We start from the raw sequence: 22178 nt of genomic DNA on the forward strand, positions 1-22178 counted from the left end.
TCTTTTCAGCAGTCTATGATATCTGGTATCTTCTCCAGCACTACATTTTAAATGAGTTGATTTTCTTCCTATCAACTGTCCAGCTTCCACAACCCTACATAAAAACGGAAATAGACAATTCTAACGTTAGTATTCAATTATATATCTTTACACTTCAGGATCTTGTCTTGTTCCTTCACAACTTCCTTCCCAAGTCCTTGTCTTTTTCTGATTTCTTGATGGCAGCCTCCATTCTGATTAATGACTGAGCCCAAGTATGGAAAATTTTGAACTATCTAAATGTCTTCATCATCTGCTTTAAAGTTATGTAAATCATCTAAGGTCATTATTATTTTTTTCTTAATGTTCAACTGTAAACTTGCCTTTGCAGCACATTCTTCCTTGACTTTTTCAGTAATTGTTCCAAGTCCTTGCTATTTTGTGCTAGTAGTATGATATCACCTATGTATCTTAAATTGTTGATGTTCCTTCCTCCAATTTTCATGCCTTTTTCCTCAGAGTCTAATCCTGCACTGTGTATGATAAATTCAAAGTATATGTTGAAAAGATAGGATGATAAAATGCAGACTTGCCTGATCCCTTTGCCAATTGGAAACCATTCTGTTTCTTAGTATTCTGTCCTGATGGTATCCTTATGTCCTGAGTAGATTACACACCAGGACAAACAAATGTTGTGCACATCCATTTCTTTAAGAGTGATCCATAGATTTTTTTGACGATCTACATACACAATCAAAGGCTTTCCAATAATCTATAAAGTATAGGCTGATTTTCTTTTGAAATTATTTAGTGTATTTCATAATTCAACGTAAGCGTGCAATGTGATCCCTAGTGCCTCTTCCATTCCAGGATCCCGCTGTGACATCTGCCATTTCTCTTTCTATACACTGTATTGTACGTAAAAGTCTTTGTTATAGGATTTTGAATATCACTTTGCTTGCATGAGAAATCAATGCAATTGTCCAGCAATTACTACAATCCCTGATGTCCCCGTTCTAGGCAACTGGAATGTATATTGAGCATTATGAATCTGTGGGCCATTGTTTTGTTTTCTGTATTTGTCAGATTTTATTAGATTAGATTCTGTGCACCTTATTGTAACATTCATCTAAAATTGCAGCTGGCCTTACTTGAAATTGTAGTTTGGTAAAGACCATTCTTAGTTATAAGTATTTATACAGAGAGAGATGGCAAAATTTATTAAAGAAGAGACATTCTTCTTCTCTAACACACATGAGGAAATTCTTCCTCTAAAAAAGGTCACGTTGCAGCATGGAATCACAGGAAGCTACTTTACCTCAGATCAGATTATTTCTAACCCAATATTGTTTTGCAGTGTTTGGCTGCAGCTTTCCAAGAGCTCAGACAGTGGTCTTCTCCATCATCTGCTGCTTAACCCTTCCAACTGGACAAGCCAGGAACTGAACCCTAAACCTTCTGCAAGCAACTCCTGCCACATATCTCCACCCTGCAAGTGCAGACTCACTCTCTCTTAAGACAAAAACAGCTTGATTTTTACCTTCAGGATTTTCATTCATATTATTATTATTATTATTATTATTATTATTATTATTATTATAGCACTGTAGATTTGCGCAGCACTGTACATAAAAACAACAAATATAAAAGAGTAAACCTGCCTATGGCGCATATGGAAATATATGCAGATTTATCAATCAAAAAACCACATATTAAATGAACTAAGATTTCATTAATCAAGTGACTACATTAATTCATATGCCTGCTGAAGTTTGTCTGGGTACATAAAAAGAATAATCCACTGTTCTCTCCCTGCTGCTCCCAATCCTATGTAATAGGATGCATTTCTTCCCAGGCAATTATTTTGCTGTTGTTGAAAGAACATCCTGTCCCCAGCACCTGTTTCTTCAGTCTCCATGAATAATGAATTCACTGCAAATGCGACTGTCAGCTGGTCAACATGCTTGCTATTTTTTCCCCTAATTTATCAAAGCTTCTTTCAGCATAAAAAGATCTCTCTCTCATTCGCCGTGTCTCTTTCTTGTTCCTCCTCTGCTTGAGTTGTGCATTTCTCTGTACCAAGAACATGATGAAGAGTTTGGCTTTCTGCATAGCAAAATGAGAGCAAAATTTTATGTATCTATTTTTTGTCAACCAACTAGAGAAAAGGGGCAAATCTTTTTCAGCCAACAGCTACTGAATGAGGAACTGCCTTTTGTTCACTTCTTGTACTCCCCAAATTCTAGGATTAAATGACTGTTTGTTCTTTCCTACAAGATGTTTGTGTTTATTCCACTGAACGTTCAAATCTGAGACTCTCTAAACCATCTTTTGATGGATAAGCTTTTTCAACTAGAGATGCTTAAAATGCAGAAGACTCAAAAACAATGTGTGGTTCTTTTAGCTATATTGATCCAACCATCTGGTTTCTTTCAATTAAAAACAAAATCAGAAACCTAGACTTGGGTTGCTCAACCACAGAAAAGATGCTCAGTGCCAGATAACAATAAGAGAACATGCGCAATGGAAAAGTAATGTCTCACCTCCCAGATCATGGCTGGGGACAATGTGGCCCTCCATTTGTTCCTGGATCAATTCCCATCATTCCTCCCTACTGACTATGCTGGCTAGGGCTGATGAGAATTACACCCCAATACCTGGAGTTGCTCCAGTGCAGAGCCATCCAGCACTCCAGTGAACTGCCTTGTTTCAGAATTTTGAATGTGTATGTCTTACTAAATAAAGAATGCACATTGCTATTTAGTTAGGCATCAGACTAATTTACTGCCACACCAGGCTGGGAACAAATTCTGGAAACCATGCTCACATTACAAGCAGCCAAAGGAGAGCCTCGGCAATCTTTCATGAGGATCTTTTCAACTACTGTTTCATAAAGCTGTCTGCATTCTTCTATTATAGGGAAATCCATGTATTGTACTCCACTAGATCCTACCACCCCCACAGATCTCCTGATATGACTGGTAGATTATTTGGAAGCTAAGCAGGGTTAGGTTGTAGTTGTTGTGTTCCTTAAAGTTGTTTCTGACATGGCAATCCTAAAGCAACCCTATTATGGGCTTTTCTTGGCAAGTTTCTTCGGGGTGGAGTGGGGGGTTGCCATTACCATCCTCTGAGGCTGAGAGAGTGTGGCTTCCCCATGGTCACCCAGTGGGTTTACATGGCTGAGCCAGGATTCAAAGCATGGTCTCCAAAGTCATAGTCCTGCACTCAAACCACTACATGATGCTGGCTCTCAGTACTCAGATGGGGAGGCCACCAAAGAATACCCTGTTCTTGTTATTATCACAAAGTTTACCTTAACACCTATGGCAACCCCATGAATGAGAAGCCATCCTGTCATTAACAACCCTGCTCAAGTCTTGCCATCTCAGAGCCATGGCTTCCTTGATTGGGTCTATCCACCTGTAAAGTGCTCTTCCTTTTTTCTTACTGCCTCCCACTTTACCATTCTTTTCTAATGAGTCATGTCTCCTTATGGTAAGTCCAAAGTATGACACACACAGTTTAGTCATTTTGGCTGCTAGGGAGAGAATTCAGGCTTTATTTGCTTTAATAGCCATTCAATTGTCTTTTTGGCAATCCATGCCATCATAGAGCTTTCCTCCAGCACTACATTTCAAATGAGCTGGTTCTTTTCCTATCAATTTTCTTCACTGTCTAGCTTTCACAATCATACAGAGCAACTGGAAATACAACAGCACAAATAATCTTGACTTGATTTCTTGTCTAAGAAAACCTTATGAAATTCATGAGGTCGCCGTAAGTCGAGAGGTGACCGGATTATAAAAGACTTTAAATAAAATAGAAAAAAAGAACAAAATGTCTCTCTGAAGCTACACACTTGGTTGAGGAGTAGGGTTGCTAGAGTGAAAACTGGAAACCTCTCCTTGCCATTTAATGACTGTGTGGCTCATCACAATGCAAGCTACGAAGCAACAGTTGCAAAAATTCCCTCCTCTGCACAACCACTAAAACATGTTAAATATAACCGTAAGTAATATAACATTGTCTTCAAAAGACAATGTTATAATGTTATTCAAAAGACAATTTAAGTAATCAAAATGTTACTCAACAAGAAACCATTCAATCAACTCCTACTTTTCATTTCCAGCCTACAAAAGTAGTTATTGCTTTATTTGACATTTTAAAATACAGTCAGCCCTTTATATCCATGGATTCTTCATCCATGGATTCAACCGTCCATGGCTTGAAAATATTGTAAAAATATACAAACTCCATAAAACAAACCTTGATTTTACTATTTTATATAGGAACACCATTTTACTATGCCATTGTATTTAATGGGTCTTAAGCATCCACGGATTATGGCATCCATCTGGAGTCCTGGAACCAACCCCTGCAGACACCAGGGGCCCACTGCAGTAACTATTTGCTTTCTCTTTATTCAAATGGACCTAAAATAGTTAATGTTAGTCACTTTTTAAAAAAACAATAATCAGAAGGCTACTGATCACTGGCCTGTAATATAAAATATATCCAAACAGTGAGGTCATACCCTGTAAATGCAAAAGTTACAAAACCAGTTGCAGTTATACTGCAAAAAAATGCAATCATTCCTCATCTCATTATGCTCATAATATAATTTAGCTATTGAAAAAAGGGAATTAATTCCAACATGTTATTTGTAATCAATTACTTAGAAGCTGCATTTATTCCTGACATATGAAATATCCTATGTAAAACACAAAAACCATGGTAACAAGCATGCCTTTTGGGTTCTGCACTATATATAGTCATGGGGAGAACCTAGAGAAAGATGGAAAAGGAGGGGTGAGTAAAAAATAAAAATCCATAAATTTACAGAAAACAACTGCCTTGACATTATCTAGTCAACCATCTACCAGAGTTGTGCCTATGGAAACCTTTGGAGTTGGTAAATAAATCAGAATAAGTAGCAAATCTAAAAACAGACCAGTTTTGCTTTGGAAACAGACATGACCTTTCTTGGTCACTCAAGCCAGTAAAAGATTTAGTCCCATAAAGCTGGAGGGAGCTGGAGGGGGGGGGGGAATGAAGGGATTCTCAATTTAGAAACATTAATAAATCACGTTACCTGCCTCATAGCAAATTTCCCTAGCCGCAGGATCTGCTTTAAGAATGGTTGGGGATCCAAAATCATATTATAATAGAGTAAAATAGAGTAGAAGAAAGTAAGAAAAAACTCCAACAAAAATATAATAGAATTTCCGAGTGAGTTGGCAGGGCTGGTTGTTCCATAAAAAAGCATGTAGCAATTGGTTTTCTGACAGGAGATTCCAAAGTGGCAACCTTTAGCCTGCTTCACAGATTGTTCTTGAAGAGTTGGCATCATGCAGTTGGGCCACTGGAACCACTCTGCTAATCCTATATGCAAAACTGAAGGGAGAGAGGCATGTGGATTTCTGTGTAGATTTAGTTCCCAATACCAAGGCTTTGCCTTTCCAGATGTCCACATCTAACATGGAGACATGTATGGGGAGTGTATGACTTTGTGAGCTAAGTCAGCACAGCTATCGTTCCCCCATCACTCCACAAATACCTATAATCACCTCCAGGCATACAGAATCATAGAATCATGGAGTTAGAAGAGACCACAAGGGCCATCCAGCCCCCTGCCATGCAGGAACTCACAATCAAAGTACTCCCAACAAATTAACCATCCAGCCACTGTTTAAAAATCTCCAAAGAAGAAAACTCCACCACTCTCTGACGCAATGTGATCCGCTGTCGAACTGCTCTTGCACCAACAGAAAGTTCTTCCTAATGTTTGGTTGGAATCTCTTTTCTTGTAGTTTGAATTCACTGCTCCATGTCCTAGTCTCTAGAGCAGCAGAAAAAGAACTTGCTGCATCTTCAATAAGACATCCTTTCAAATATTTCAACAGGGCTATCATGTCACCCCTTAACCTTCTCTTCTCCACACTAAACATACCCAGATCCCTAAATTGCTCCTCATAGGGCATGGTTTCCAGACCTTTCCCATTTTGGTTGCCCTCACCTGGACAAGCTTCATCTTGTCAATGGTGAGATACAGACCCCTTTCCCTGATGGATCGGGGCCTCAGCGGCCACAGCGGCAACCCCGGAGGCCCCGATCCGCTGCTTTTCCAGGCCTCAGGGAAGCGGCAAAACGCCACTTCCCAGCAGCCTGGAAAGAGGTGTCCTTGGGGCTTCATGCCTCAAGGACACCCCGACAGCGGCAGGGAAAGAGAGAAAGGGGCCAATTGGCCCCTTTCTCTTTTGAATCGCTGGCGCAGCTGTGTAAAGGCTGCGCCAGCGATACAAGCAGTGAACGGAGCTCCGTTTTGGAGCTCCTTCCAGCACTGCTGAAAGGGCGCCACAAGCGCCCTGCAGCAGCGCTAGGACGTAACGGCCGCGCCGTGCCATTTGGACGCGCCGTGGCTGTCACATCAAAATGGCGGCACCTATGTAGACAGGGTGGCGCCATTTTGACGTCCTGGCGACGTACTAGGGTTGCGGGGCGTATATAAGCAATGCCCTGAGGCACCCCTAGTACGTTGCCAGGACGTGCTAAAAGGCCCATCTGGATAGGGCTAATATTCCTCTTGGACTGTGGGGCCCAGAACTGGACACATTACTCCAGGTTAGTCCTGACCAAAGCAGAACAGAGTGGTACCATTACTTCCCTTGACCCAGACACTATACTCCACACATAACATGAGAAAGCCTTGTGTATCAAAACTCATCAAAAATACTGTAAGACCAAAAACCTAACCACAAATGGGTATGCCAACACACATCTGCAGTATTAACACCCAGGGATAAGAGCTCCTTTCTTCCTCACTATGAGCATGTATCTTAGAATACATGTGCAGACACAGACATGTCTGTCATACAGACCAGTGGTGCTCAGCCATCAGTTCTCCAGATGTTCTCCCAGTCCTCCTTCAGCAATCAGGGAATCTAAGGCTGAAATTCTGTAGTACAGTCGGCCCTTTTTATACACAGATTTTTTAGACATGGATTCAAGCATACACGGTTTGAAAATGTTCAAAAAAAGTATAAATTTCAAATATCAAACCTTGATTTTCCATTTTTTATAAGGGACACCATTTTGCTATGTCATATTTAATGGGATTTGAGCATCCACGGATTTTGTTATATACACATATAACCAAACCCCAGCATATAACAAGGGTCCACTGTACTCACATAAACATGGCTTATACAAACATCTGACTTTTTGGGATGGAGTGCAAGGTGCTATTCTCTAGTCCTTTGTGCAATGCCCAGATTTGTCCTTCATTCCTTTCAAGTCAAAAGAGGGGCTCCATCTGCTACATAGTGAAAAGGTGGAGAAGAAATGGTGAAGAGGAAAGGAAGGGGAAGTAGTTCAGATGTTGTAGCTTTAAGGGAAAGGGACAAGAGGGTGCACTCCATCTGTGAGCACACTCCCATTTCCTTTCTCCTCTGTGACAAGGTCAGCAAGTTCATCATTGTCTGTGGACCTGCAGAGCTCTATATTCAACCTGCTTTATGAAAGCCTCAACTTGTGGTAGAGTCTCCTTCTTTGGATATTTTTAAGTAGAGGCTGGATGGCCATCTGTCAGGGTACACCCCTCAAATGTGACCAGGGGCAGATATTTGCAGACCCCATTTTTGAATCGTGTATGTCACTGTGATCAAGCTTCTGATGTTCTCCATCATATTGTATTGCTTTGTCCATTGTATATAATGCCAAGGGGGAAATTATTAAGAAGGTTATTGGAAATGAATATCTCTTTGAATGGGTTATCAGTGGAATACCTATTGGAAGATTTCGGAATCCACACATTACCAGGTTAATGGCCAATTTTCTGGTGGAAGCAACAAGATTATGGTTTAAATTTTAATAACGATCCTGAAGTTTTATTGTAAATGTTGTAAATGCATGTTGTTTTTCTATGCCTAATAAAGGTTGACTGACTGACTGACTGACTGAATCTTGGAAAGCGAAAAGCAATTTTCTGAAAGTCAGTCAATAAAATTCCAAAAGTAGAAAAGCAGAAGCTTTTTTTGAGAGGAGAAGGCCAAACAACAGAGCATATGCATGCAGAAGATCCCAGATTCAATCACTGCTATCTTCATCACGAAAAAAAAAAAAATCCTGTTGCCTTTCTGATAGACCAGTGGTTAGATGGGCCAGTGATCTCAGCCAGCAGAATGAGTGAATATATCCATTTCTGTCACGGACCAGAATAAGGCAAAATAATTGGTGCCTTGCTCTATGAACATGTTGGGACCCTGTTGCCTCTTCCACTCTTTAAACCCCTCATATGGATGAGACCCTCTACAGTGGCATTCAATATGGTGTTGGAAGCTGTATCTAGAATAGGGAAGTGGCTTCTTCTTTGTTTGGAGGAGTGTATTGCCAATGTGGAAAGGCCAGAAATATTATTTTGTATTTTATTTATTCCTCACATTTCTATCTTGTTTTTCTTTTGGGAAGCTCAAGGCAATGAACACGGCTGTTCTCCTTTCCTGTTTTATCCTCACAAAATCTGTGTGAGGTTGGTCAGGCTGAGATTGAGAGTCACTGGACCAAGATTTTCCACTGAGTTCTTATGGCTTAGTGGGAATTACTTCTCACAATAACTGTAGTTATTAGACACAAAAGCATTTTAAAAAGGAATCTCAGAAATTTACATTAAATAAAGCAAACAGTTAATATGATATGGGGAGGGGAGGGAAATGCCCTGAAAGCGAAGCATTCAGGGTCTAACTTAACCAGGCATGCAGGAAGCTACCAGTAATATTTTAATCTCTGGAGAAAGAACAATGGCACAATTAATTTAAAACAAGGTTATTTTCCAGCAGCAGAAAAATCTTTCTTGAGGTTGTTTCTATCACACTTTCACAAATCTCTTGGGTAATGAGTAAGCAAGGGAAATACACAAGAGGGAACTGGAGGTCAGTTCACAAGGCAATTTTTTAAAACAAAACAAAACAAAAAAAACCTTCAATGTGCTGTCCTTCTGCATCACAAAACAGCAATTTCTTCTTAGAAACAGACCACAAATGTTGCTTTGGATTTCATCAACTGGGTGAAAATCGTTACAGGTAAAATACAGTATTCTAGATAATTCCATTCATCTTTCATTTGCTTTTCATGGCCCAATCCTAGCACCAGCTAATTACAGCCCAAGGCAGTGCCTAGATTATCTAAGAATGTATTCAATTCATAATCGTGACCAAAGAGGCAATCCTCTGGAAAACTGGCCAGGACTCAGTGCTGACCTCATGTTCCTCTTGAATCTAGCAGTGCAATAAATCAAACAGAAGCAATGTTTGCAAAGAAGAGTAGATGGTTTCAGAATGCATCCTATGGAATCCTGAAATTCTACCAACATTTACCTATGATTACTCAAAATAGTTGTGCCCGCTGTTTTATATTCTTCAGTAATGTACTGTACAGGCTGGTCATCAGTCACCCTGAATGGCTAAGAATGTGCCCCACAATCCACGGCAACCTGAAGGGAGTCTTAGGACTTTACTGCACAAGCACCATTCTCCCAGCCATCATGTGAGTAAAACAAAACTCAGTAATTTTTTTAACTTTAATTTTAATTCCCTCACACACGCTTTTCCCCCGCTATTCTGGAGCTCTGCTAACTCTATGAGTTACTGTGAATTTACTTGCCCAAAATCATACAGTGAGTTTCCATGGCTGAGCAGGGATTTGAACTCTGGTCTCCCAGAGTCCCAATCCAACACTCAAACCCCACTGCACCATGCTGGTTTTCAACTGTTTGAGAATACCAGAATTGCAGTCCAACACACTTAGAGAGTACCAAATTGGGAAAAGTTATATTAAGGCTACTGGCCTCAATCCTTCCAGAATCTTTCATATCTCTCTCTCTCTCTCTTTTTTTCCTATTCCAAAAGTGATGAATTGTCTTTCCTGGAAGCCTCTCAGATAGGAAATTTGCCTTACTGCAGGGCCATCCCTGCGCTGTTAAAAATTAGCGATTTTTCAAAACCAGAAACAAATACTTCTAGTTTTATTTTCTTCCCTCCCACACACTTAAAAAAACAAAACAAAACAAATTTGGCTGCCGCTACAGTCTGGGCAGGTTCCCAGGAACAGAAAATTGACCTCCACCCCATATCTACCATGAGAATCAGCATGGTGTAGTCGTGGCTTGAACGTTGGACTATGACTCTGGAGATCTGGGTTCAACTCCCTGCTTGACTCTGAAAATCCACTAAGTGACCTTGGGCGAGTCAACACACTCTCAGCCTCAGAAAACCCTGTGATAGGTTTGCCATAAGTCGGGTACAATTTGAAGGCACACAACAACCACAACAACAACAACAACAACAAAGATATGCCATAGCTGTCCAGTCTTTACATAGATGCAACCTGTCTTTAGCCAGCCTGATAGCTAGACAGACAGGAGCATATAAATATTTTTTAAAAACCCATCCATTTCCACTTTTGTTAGGTTGAGAAGCTGGCTTGAAGTTCCTCTTAATACCTCAATTTAACATAGGTATCATATGTCTACCTATGTCTTCAACAAAAACATTTCATGGGTAGCAGTCATACCACAAAAATTAGCAGCATGAAAAGGCCTAAGTACTGCAATGTTAGTTTCACATAAACTCATTACAGGTCAATTATCTCATGATGTATATATTTAATCACTGTTTGGCAAAGGAGCCTGTGTGTCTGCTGCAGAGATAGCAGAAATGTCAGACTGTACAAGAGACTATTATGTAAAAAAGAACTGAATAATACCTTGGAGTTAGAGGCTTTAGCTCTTTAATCAGGCAATACAACTCTTTAGATAGTGTTTTGGCAAGTGGGAAAGAATTCTTGTGGTACCATGTCTCTACAGTAGCCACATTCCAAAACTTAAATACATAATCAGAAGAACCTTAGTTGTATCATGGACTCAACCCAACTCCCACTTTTATAGAGCCACAAACCAACGTTTGTGTTTAAGAACATTTTTCTCCTTCTAGATTTTGGTTATTTTTTTAAGGGAGTGGGAAAAGAGGAACCTAAATATACATTTAGTGAAGAAACTGACAGAAGCAGATTCAAATAATGTGGTGCTGGAGGAGAGCTCTACAGATACTATGGACTGTCAAAAAGACAAATAAATGAGACTGAGAGCAAATCAAGCCGGAATTCATTGGAAGCCAAAAAGACCTGAGTGAGGCTATTGTATTTTGGAAATATCATATATCCAATAAATGTAATACTAAATAAATGAGAAAATGTGACTCAGTACAAAAGATGATAATGCTGTGGAAAGTGCAAGACAGTAGAAAAAAGTAAGGCCATATAAAAGGCGGATAGATTCAATAAAGGAATCCATGACCCTGAGTTTGCAAGACTTGAATAGAGTTGTTAATAACAGGATTTTCTGAAAGTCTGTCATTCATAAATTCCATACATTTACATTCAAAAGGAATCTTTGCTGAATCTCTGGACTGTAATAAAGAATTTTTGTTTTTGTTGTTGTAAAAGGGATGTTACTTCCAATAATGTTCCAGTATAACAAAATAAAAACACAAAAAGAGGGAAAATAACCAGATTCCATAAAAGCTGTCCAAATGTCCAAATATAAGCCCAAGCCTGAATTTAGTATAATGGTTACAATAGCGTCAGGATGTTTTTACCTGACAGAGGCTGCATCTACACTGCAGAAATAATGCAATTTGAGACTGTTTTAATTGCCATGGCTCAATACTATGGAATTCTGACATATGCAGTTTTGTGAGATATTTAACTTTCACTGTCAGAGAGTTCTGGTGCCACAACAAACTATAAATCCCAGGATTCCATAGCACTTAGCCATGGCAACTGAAGCAGTATCAAGTGGCATTATTTCTGCAGTGTGGATGCAGCCAATAAAAATATGTTTTGAAACATTTTCCAGCCCCCCGGGACTAGTTTTTTTGTGGGTTATTTGGAAACTTCCAATAAGGGTGACTGTGTCCTTTCCACTTACATAGTGGTTTCCACTCATTCCTCAGCATAATTTCACTACTGAATACAGTGACTTCTTTTGCTTTGTTTTTGTGCATCTAAATAGAAGTCAAATAACATCTGAACTGTCTGCAACAGTAACATACACCTCTTTTTTGTGTGATGAAATCCCCAATGGTGAAATACTTTGGAAAACTCAAAACAGCCACGTTCACTAGCCAATAAGTAGGTAGCTCACACAATTAAGCTTAGGAACTTATCTATTATGATGCAAGTGAAATTAGTTAACAGTTGGAATAGCCTTAGGGTGTATTTTATTTATCTTTCCTTTCTCTATAATCTACTCTGCCAGTTTTTATTGAAGGATAGTAAAATAATATCTTAAATAAACAAAAATGAACTTTAAAATCTGTTCAATATTAAAAACAACAACTTAGTTAAGTATCTCATAACAAAAAACATCAACAGTGCTATGACACTTGAAAGACGAAAGCATTTATAGTGGTATATGCTTTTGTAGGCTATAGACTGTTTCATTCACATCATAAATAAACCCTAACTCATGAAAGCTTATGTGACACAAACATTAGCCATTAAGATACAACATAATTCTTTGTTGATTTTATTAAAATAAAATAACATGATCATATATCTGAAAAGTATATGTTGGTCCTTGGAATCAATTTATTCAATGTATTCACATATTCTTTTAGCAGGCTTAGCCAGTTTTTGCAATAGAACACAATCAAATTTATTTTAGCAAATATATTGGAATGGGATGTCTCTATGAAAATAACAAGTAATTTCCTGCCCAAAAGGATGTTCAAATAGGACAATTTGAACAGATATCAAAAGACTCCCTCCAAGCAACAAATACAGCAACAAAGAGAAAAGTGGTGTCATGCAGTAATCCTCATTTGGCCATGAGACATTCTCTCACCCTACCCTTCCTCACAGGGTTGTTCTGAAGGTAAGGTGAGGAAGAAGAAAGCCATATCCCTGCCTGGAAGAAAGTGGGATATAAATGATGAAAGGTGGGATATAAATGAAATGAATTCAAATTAATATTTAGTCAAAATTTAGCACTGGAAGCATTTATAAATATAGATTCATTCTTCTTAAACTTTATAGTCAATGAAGAAAGAAAAACCATGAATCCTCACAGTGAAGAAAGAGAAACCATGGAATAAATATGCAGCTAATAGGTCCAAGACCATGAAACGACAATTAAAAGTGCCTAAATCTATCCCCTTTTAAATCAAACACAATGAGTTTTTTTTTACATGGAGCAGGAGAACAAGAACTTGGGGACTTAATGTCTTTTAGCACTGAACAAATTGACAAAGGAAGATGTTTCTGCAAGATTACCCAAAAGTGTTCACAAATCCTTTTGGTCTAACTCAACTCCACAACCCACCACAATTGAATCTTAATGAACTGAAGGACAAAGATGTACCATCACTGACAGCCCCTTAGACATGCTCTGAATAGCTTCATCAAGATGCTCTGTCCAAGATGCAACCACCTCTAACACGAATTGGTTTCCCTGTGCTTCACATTGGCATCACTCCATAATAAATGTGGCTGCAACAGCAACTGTCTGAAATAATAGATGTATTTGTATAATAGAGAACTCATCATAAACAACACTTTATTTTATTTTATTTCTGAAAATGTGTGAGGAAGAGACTAATTTAATAATCGTGTAATATAATAATTATTAATAATGATAGTATAAATATTATAATATTATAATATTGTGATTATTTTAAGAAAGAGATGTCTGGATATGTACAGGGTATCTGAAAGAGAAGTGTGGTCTTGAAGTAATCTTGCAGAAAGACATCTATTAAAAAGTTTTGTGTTCCAATATCCTGGAAATATGTATTCTATCACAACAATGAAATATTGCTTTAGAAGGACTTCACAAACATATATAAAAACTGAACAAGCTTTCCTACCCATATCAACACACAAAAACCAATGATACCATGAAAACATTCTACAAGCCTACCTTGCATGTATGTCTCTATCTGTCTAATAAGCTCATAAGATTTTGATCGGTCCAGCAGTGTCCTGATAGCAGGCAGGGGGTCCAGAATGATGGTTTCAGGATGAGCATCAATATACTCCTAAGGGAATTAAAAGATATGGCACAAAAGTTAATCACTATGGAAAGTAGATATATTACACAGTTAACAGTGCACCAGATGGTTCCTCAAGTTGAGTTTACCTGCGCGTTACTGATAATACCTCAATTTCAAATTTCCTGGCAGCCTATCAAATTTAATGTGCAATTTCCTTGGCAGCTTAGTAAATTCATTCTGTGGGAAACAGTAATTTAAGTGAAGAGTAGCTATGATTCCCAGTCAAACCCAAAATTGGTGGTTCAGGATCTACAGAATATTTCATCATCCCTACTTTGCATGCCTAAATTCACATTCAACCAGAAATAATACTGTTACTGTTTGATATCACAAAGAAAGAAAGAAAGAAAGAAAGAAAGAATATGTTTAAAACTCTTTCACTGGATAAACTATCCAAAGTACTGAATACTACCAATGAGGCCTATTCCAACTCTATGATCACAAACATACAATTCTCTTTAACCATATTTAAAAAAATAACATCAAACATTACAGAAGAATAGCCATAGAGGCAAGACCAATCATACAGCTTTATTAAACATATAAAACCGTGCCATAAGTAGAAATTTTAGATTTCCTTGGTGCTCCAAAGATAAGTTTCCTGACATTTTGAAACTGGAGTTCAATTTTAGTCTCTCTTGTTCCTGCTTCTTCAAGACTTTTGTTTTAGGGGCATTCTATCATAGGCTGGCTACAAATTCCACCCTTAACTAGGGATGTTCAGTCATCAATACGTACCAAATGGGCACATGTGTTGTATTTTCTGGAATTCTAAGACCACAAAATACAATTACAGGTTACCTGTTTCATCCTTTATAAGCATTTATTTCAGTCACTTTGTTGAAAGTTGATTATCTTGTATAATCCTTTGTTTTTTTTAACATAACAATGTAGTAATAATGATTTAGGTTAACTTTTTCAACACAGCCGATACATTTGTGGTTATCTAACTTAATATCTTTTTGGTTGCCAACAAAATTAATTAATCAATTAACTCAATAGCTCAAGAATTACGGTGATGCAGTGACACAGTTAATAATACTCCCACAAATATAGATCTGGACTGCACTGAATTCTTTTTCTGGAAATACTCATTAGGCAGGATGAAGCAGCAGCTGCCTCAGGTGGTAGATGTTAGGTTGTGAGAGGAGTTGTAAGGAGATGCTGAACACAAGAACTGTGAATGCCATTTGGCCCATCCTGTGTCCACTATGCTAAGCCACTACCCTCAGGTGGTGGTGAAAAATGCTGTACCCCTAGCAGTGCTGAAGCAAGTCTAGTCAATTTCTGAACAAGGAACAAGAAGAGGGTGCCATCTCATCCTCTCCCTCCATTATCAAAATGGTTTGAAATGATACTGATATTATCAGTTACATGTGTGTGGAAGTACGTCTGGCTATCTCTATTCTAGTTCATTTCACAGAACCACAGAGATGTAGTAACATTTTCAGCGAGACTGCTTAATATTTATGCAATCCTTGTCTTTCCTTTGCTAACCACAGAGGGCCAATAAAACATCCATCTCTTTAGCACTCCCCTAATTGCCCAGCCAGAGCAAATGAGCGGTTCTAACAAGGGCTAGTACAGTACTGTAGCTGAAAGTAGAATCTGGAAAACATAAGGTGGGTAAGTCCCTAGATGGGGCTCAAACACCAGAAACATATATATAGAGAGAAAACCCAACAGTCCTAGCAAGAATGAAGTGGAGGGTGGAGATTAGAAACTCATCATCACCCTTTTTCCTAAACATTAAGCTTAAAAAGTACAGTTCTAAACAGGTCAGTTTCAGGCTTTTTAGCAGATAATACAAAGGAAATGGGTAGCCAAAAATAATTCACAAAACAGAGAGGTTAAGAACAACAAAAAGGACTTTTTTTGATATGTCTGCAGGAAAAGGAAGAAGAAGGAAATGATAGGACCGCTGAGTGGAAAAGATGGCAAAATGCTAACAGGGGACAGAGAAAAGGCAGAATTACTCAACAGTCTTCTCGGAAAAGGAAAAGGGTGCTCAGTCTGAGGATAATGGAGCAGAGGACAGAATAGGGGAATTTCAGCACAGAATAAGTAAAGAGATAGTACAGGAATATCTGGTTAATCTAAACAAATATAAATCTCCAGGACCAGACGAACTACATCCAAGGGTATTAAAAGAACTGGCAAATGTAATATCGGAGCCAGTGGCAATAATATTTGAGAACTCCTGGAGAACAGGAGAAGTGCCAGCAGACTGGAGGAGGGCAAACGTTGTCCCCATCTTCAAAAAGGGGAAAAAAGAGGACCCCTAACAAATATCGTCCAGTTAGTCTGACATCAATACCAGGAAAGATTCTTGAGCAAATAATTAAACAGAGTGTAGTGGAATCTCCTTCCTTGGAGGTCTTTAAGCAGAGGCTGGGTGGTCATTTGTTGGGGATTCCTGCGTGGCAGGAGGTTGGATGGGATGGCCCTTGCGGTCTCTTCCAGCTCTATGATTCTAAGTTAAGAAGTTGCGGGGTTTGATGACAGCCTTTGCACCATCACATTGAAGATGATGGGAAGGTCTTAATAACCTAAAGGCACCCCATCTTATCTTGGAAAGTGAGCCCTGGTTAGAACTTGGATGGGAGATACTTGGGTTGCATCTACACTGCAGAAATAATTCAGTCTGACACCACTTTAACTGCCATGGATCAACACTATGGAATTCTGGGAACTGTAGTTTTGCAAGACATTTAGCCTTCTCTGTCAGAGTACTCTGGTGCCACAACAAACTACAGTTCCGGAATTCCATAACAATGAGCCACAGCAGTAAAAGTGGTGTCAAACTGGATTATTTCTGCAATTCGGAAACAGTCTAAGTTGTTAAGTTGTAAAAGTAAAAGGAACACACAATTTCCTTGTTGCAACAGCAACACTAGCTGCTTCTCTGTTTCTGGGCACAATTCAAAGTGCTGGTTTTGACCTAGAAAGATCTACGTATACAGGTATACAGGTTATAGGTCTGGGTCCAGGTTATCTGGAGGGCTGCATCACCCTTTATGAGCGCATTAGAGTATTAAGATCATCTGGAGAGGCCTTTCCGTCCATCCTAGCACCTTATTGGGCTTATATGGTAAGAACAAGGGAGAGGACCTTCTTGGTGGCTGCTCTCAGACTTTGAAATGCCATGCCTAGGGAGGCCAGAATGGTTTTCTCCTTGTTCTCCTTTTGTCAGCAGATCAAAATATTTTTGTGCTGCCAGACTTTTAATAACTGACTAGGGGTGGGCTTTTAATGCTGTGCATTAATTTTAAAGTTTTATACATAGTCTTTTAATAAATGTTAATATTTTTAATGTTTAATGTCTTAATTTAATCAATTGCTTAATTGTTTTTAGATTTTATATTTATGCTTTTATTAATGCTTTTTATTTTTTAAATTTGTTTCAAATATGTTGTTAGCTGCCTTGAATCCCATTATTGGGAGGAAGACAGGATATAATAAAATAAATAAATAAATGTAAAACACAACAATTAAAGACATACTGTGCCACAAGCCACACAGCTGCTTTTGCTTTGATATATTTGGGGGGACTCTGGACATAAGGCCTCTTTCAGGATTATGCAATTTTGCTATAAATGAAGAGCTGTGTGACCATGTCACCAAGAGAAATATGCAGTTTAAAAAAAATGCAAGCAAGGAAGATGCCCCTCTGTGCAACATCAAACTAAAATGGCTATATTAAGGCATTACTTATTTTTAGCTTGACCATGCATTCCTCCAGCACTGTATATCTCTCCTTCAACTAGGCCTAGGGAGCAAAGCTAAATAGGCATACCTACCACCTTACGCAGCTAGCTAAAGACTATGTCTCTTGGGAGACCGGCTCAGTTATTTTCACATGGGGAACATTGATTACAGAGCAATGATAATCCTATTTAGCAATAGCAGTTCATTTCAGGGGTAACACAGAGAACAATTTTGCTCTTTTACAGCAAAAGCTACACCCTTCTCCATACTGTGAAATCCCACACAGTAAACCATAGAGAATCCTAGAGTTGGAAGAGACCAAAAGGGCCATCCAGTCCAACCCCCTGCCATGCAGGAACTCTCAATCAAAGCATCCCCGGCAGTTTAAAAAGCCTCTGTTTAAAAAACTCCAGAGAAGGAGACTCCACCACTCTCCGAGGGAGTGTGTTCCACTGTCGAACAGCTCTTACTGTCAGAAGCTTCCTCCTAATATTAAGCTGGAATCTCTTTTTCTGTAGTTTGAATCCATTGCTCTGGGTCCTATTCTCTGGAGCAGCAGAAAGCATGTTTGTTCCATCCTCAATATGACACCCCTTCAAATATTTAAACAGGGCTATTTTAGTCCTCTTAACCTTCTCTTTTCCAGGCTAACTCACCCAGCTCCCTAAGGCCTGGTACAGACTGGTGCTATGCACTGGCCGGGGGCTGATTTTAGGGTTCAGGAGAGCAAAGTGTCCGCAAGCTCCTGAGCCCTACAGCGTGCCTCTGGCGCCATCATGGCTCGCCCTGTCCACATGGGGGCCGCCATGATGACGTATGTGTGGCGCAGAATTCAAACGGTGCTGCGCCGTATGTACGTCATCTATAGTGCCCCATGCACACCCTAAATAGTTTTTAGGGCTCCCAGAGGCCTCACCATTTGATTGCTGCGGCCTCTGTCAGGGGCAGAAAGGGACGGCATCTCGCCACCCCTTTCTCCCCGTCTATCCAGCCCGTAAGTCTCTCCTTCTAAGGCATGGTTTCCAGACATTTTACCATTTTGATTGCCCTCTTCTGGATACATTTCAGCTTGTCAACATCCTTTTTGAATTGTGATGTCCAGCACTGGACACAGTATTCCAAGTGAAGCCTGACCAAAGCAGAATAGAATAGCACTATTACTATCCCCCCATTTAGGCACTATACTTCTATTGATGCAGCCTAGAATCTCATTGGCTTTCTTCGCTGCCACATCACACTATTGTCTCATGATCATTTAGGTGCCCATTCCCACTATGGGGGAAAAAAAACGAATTGACAAGCAAATTATATGACCCTCATTCCCATTTGAAACCAGTTCTGAGGCTGGTGCGATTGACTGCAATTGCTACGATGCAAGGCAAACGGAAAAAAACTGCATTATTCAAAGAGCAGTTCCCTGCTGGTCTTTTTTTTTTTTTTAAATGATTTTGCAGCAGGTTCAACAAGTGGGAACAACAGTTGCATCATGTGAAGTGGGAAGGACGAATGGCAGAGGGGTAGGAGATGTCACACACACCCAGTGCTGCCTTTTTGCTTTAAAAAATAAAAATTGATCGATAAATTGATAGAGCAATGTCACAACTGTTAAATTGCTAAAATTGTGAAATCATTCTATCGATTCCATGACAAAAAAAAAAACAACAACCCCAAAAGGTTTGCCTTGCCTTTCTCTCCCCCTCCTCCTTTTCAAACAAATGACAATCCCCATGCAGAATGCAGCCCCGGCACCTCTGTGGAGCGGCCCAGCGTCCTGGGTGAGGGATGCAGTAGCAGCCTGGAGTCGGGGAGCTCCACCTGTTCTCTGAAGCTCACTGCGCCTCAGCCAGAGGCATTGGGGACCGCCAGGGGCCAGAGCCGGCCACCACTGCCATTATGTGAGGGGAGGAATGTAAGAGGAGAACAGTCTGTGAGAGACAGCTGTGAAGGGGAAAAGGGGTGTGTGTGTGTGTGTCAGTGATATGTCCCCACCCCCCGCACGGGCTTACGTTATTTGATTGACATGTATTTCAAAGAGGGGCACCAAGTGGGAATGACAAACGTTCTACAAAATAAACCAATTCCATTGGGGTAAGAAAAAAATCGCTTGGATAGTGGGAACGAGGGACCTTTTGGATTTGACTTCTAAAGTCCATTGAGAAAGCGATTCAGCACAATTTACACTGCAAGTGGGAATGAGCCCTAGGACTCCTAAATCCCTTTCACATGTACTGTTGTTAAGCCTGGTGCCTCCCATCATATATTTATGCATTTCATTTTTTCTGCCTAAGTGCAGGACCTTACATTTCTCCTCATTCATTTTGTTAGTTTTGGTCCAGCTTTCTAATCTATTAAGGTCATTTTGAGAGAAATGAGTTTTATTTCCCATCTGACAAATAGTATATGACTGATACTGGATTTTCACTCACAGGGTGCTCCAATCAGAGAAAAGGGGTATAGGAGGCATTTTTTACTACAGTATTCGTCTTTATCTTTACATCCCTCTGAAAAATTGTTCCAGAGGGACCCTCTGAAACAGTGTGGCTGGTGACAATGAGGAGCTACAGAGGTAGAGATAAGTAAACATTGCCTCTCAACCATTCCCTCAGTAGATGCTTCCACTGGATCTTACTCCTTTTTGACAATGGTGGATCAGCCCTTAGAAATCTGTGGAACACTCACTTGAATTACAGTTAGAGCTCTCTTCTCTGTCAGAGAATTCTGAACACTTTAAAAACTGCAAACCACAAGAGGGATCCAAGACAGTTAAAGTGGTATCAAGATGCTATAATTCTGTAGTATAGATTCACCCCTGGTTGTTAGAACTAGAATTATTTGGAAGTCATTTGTTTAATGTACACTTGCTTTAACCACATTTATTTAGTGAGTACTCCCTGCTGCAGACTTTGAGATTGAGTAAATGAAGATCAGCTAGCAAAATTACTGCTTTTATGGTGGGTGAAGTATATGAATGGAGGGTTGGAGTTCCTATGGCAGTGCCCAATAATAAATCAAAAGTATAGTTGAAACATTAATAGTACCAAAAAAGTGGGCAAGGTCTGGAAGTTAATTTTCATCTCCTTGATCCATGGTGTAGTGGTGTGAGTGCTGGTCTAAGACTCTGAGAGACCAGGGTTTGACTCTTTGCTCAGCCATGAAAACATATCAGGTAATATTTTATGGTTGTTTGAGTATGTAATTATGTTGAGTACGTAATTTGTATATTTTTGTGTTGTTTTTTAAACAATAAAGAACATTTATTAAAAAACATGCATGTCACACTCTCTCAACCTCAGAGGAAAGTAATGACAAACCACTCAATAATTGTGAAGTCAAAGGCTTTCATAGCTGGAATCCATGGGTTTTTTTCTGGGGTTTTTTTTGGGTTACGTGGCCGTGTTCTGGAAGAGTTTATTCCTGCATTCTCTGAAGATGTCAGCTACAGATGGTGGTGGTACGTCACGTATAATTTCTTCCAGAACAGGGCCACAGAGCCTGAATCCTTCCCCCCCAACAAAAAAACCTCTCAGTAATTAGTGCCAAGAAAACCATGTGATAGAGTTGTCATAATTCAGAGTTGACTTGAAGACACATTGCAAACAACAATATGAACTACTGCAGGTACCAATAGTTGCAAAAAAATACAGGTGGGGAGAAGGGAACAAAAATCAGGATTGGACATGGCAAGATGCTCACTTCAAGCAAATTTATCTAAACCGATTTTTAATTTAAAAAACCAACCAACCAACCTTGTACTGAGTACTTTAATCTGTAGAACTTCTCACCTCAAATAGAATTCTAATGTATTGTGTTTAAAAGACTGTATATACAAGTGTTTGTTAGTGCAAACGCAGGGGTTTCCACAATATTATTATTATTATTATTATTATTATTATTATTATTTATATAGCGCTGTAGGTTTGCACAGCACTGTACATAAAAACAATAAATATAAAAGAGTAAACCTTCCTATGGCGTACAATCTAAGAATTCCTACACCCAGAAAAGCACAACTTCATATAAGGTGGAATGTTTGCTTTGGGTAGCTCTCAGCCCTCTTTCTTCACACAAAAAAATAACCAACACATATGCAATACATTTGCTGAGATAATTTTTCATCGCAGACATTTTTGTCAGATTTTTTTAAAGGCTGTATGTGGTGGGGGGCTGGAACTTGGTAATGTTGTTCACAATGTTTCAGGTGACAATGCTTTGGTATCTGCTGGGGTTTGGTTCTAGGACCCCACATGCTCACATCCCATTATATATATAATGATGTAGGAAAATGGTGTCTCTTATATACAGTCCCATTAAATACAGTGACATAGCAAAATGGTGTCTCTTACATAAAATGGCAAAATCAACCGTTTGCTTTTTGGAATTAAT

At 39.3% G+C, this 22178-nt stretch overlaps 1 protein-coding gene across 3 annotated transcripts in view; it reads right to left on the minus strand.

Annotated features, from left to right (window-relative positions):
• Positions 1 to 22178, minus strand: part of ITPK1 (inositol-tetrakisphosphate 1-kinase) — a 184068-nt gene that overhangs the window by 46580 nt on the left and 115310 nt on the right. For all 3 annotated transcript variants that reach the window (XM_089522429.1, XM_089522431.1, XM_089522430.1), the window contains one exon: positions 13955 to 14072. In XM_089522429.1, the coding sequence (XP_089378555.1) occupies positions 13955 to 14072 (118 nt within the window). The remainder of the gene's footprint in view (positions 1 to 13954; positions 14073 to 22178) is intronic.

Source organism: Sceloporus occidentalis, unplaced genomic scaffold, assembly GCF_023333645.1.
Source record: "Sceloporus occidentalis isolate IW3139 unplaced genomic scaffold, rSceOcc1.0.p SCAF_4, whole genome shotgun sequence".
Lineage (NCBI taxonomy): Eukaryota > Metazoa > Chordata > Lepidosauria > Squamata > Phrynosomatidae > Sceloporus > Sceloporus occidentalis.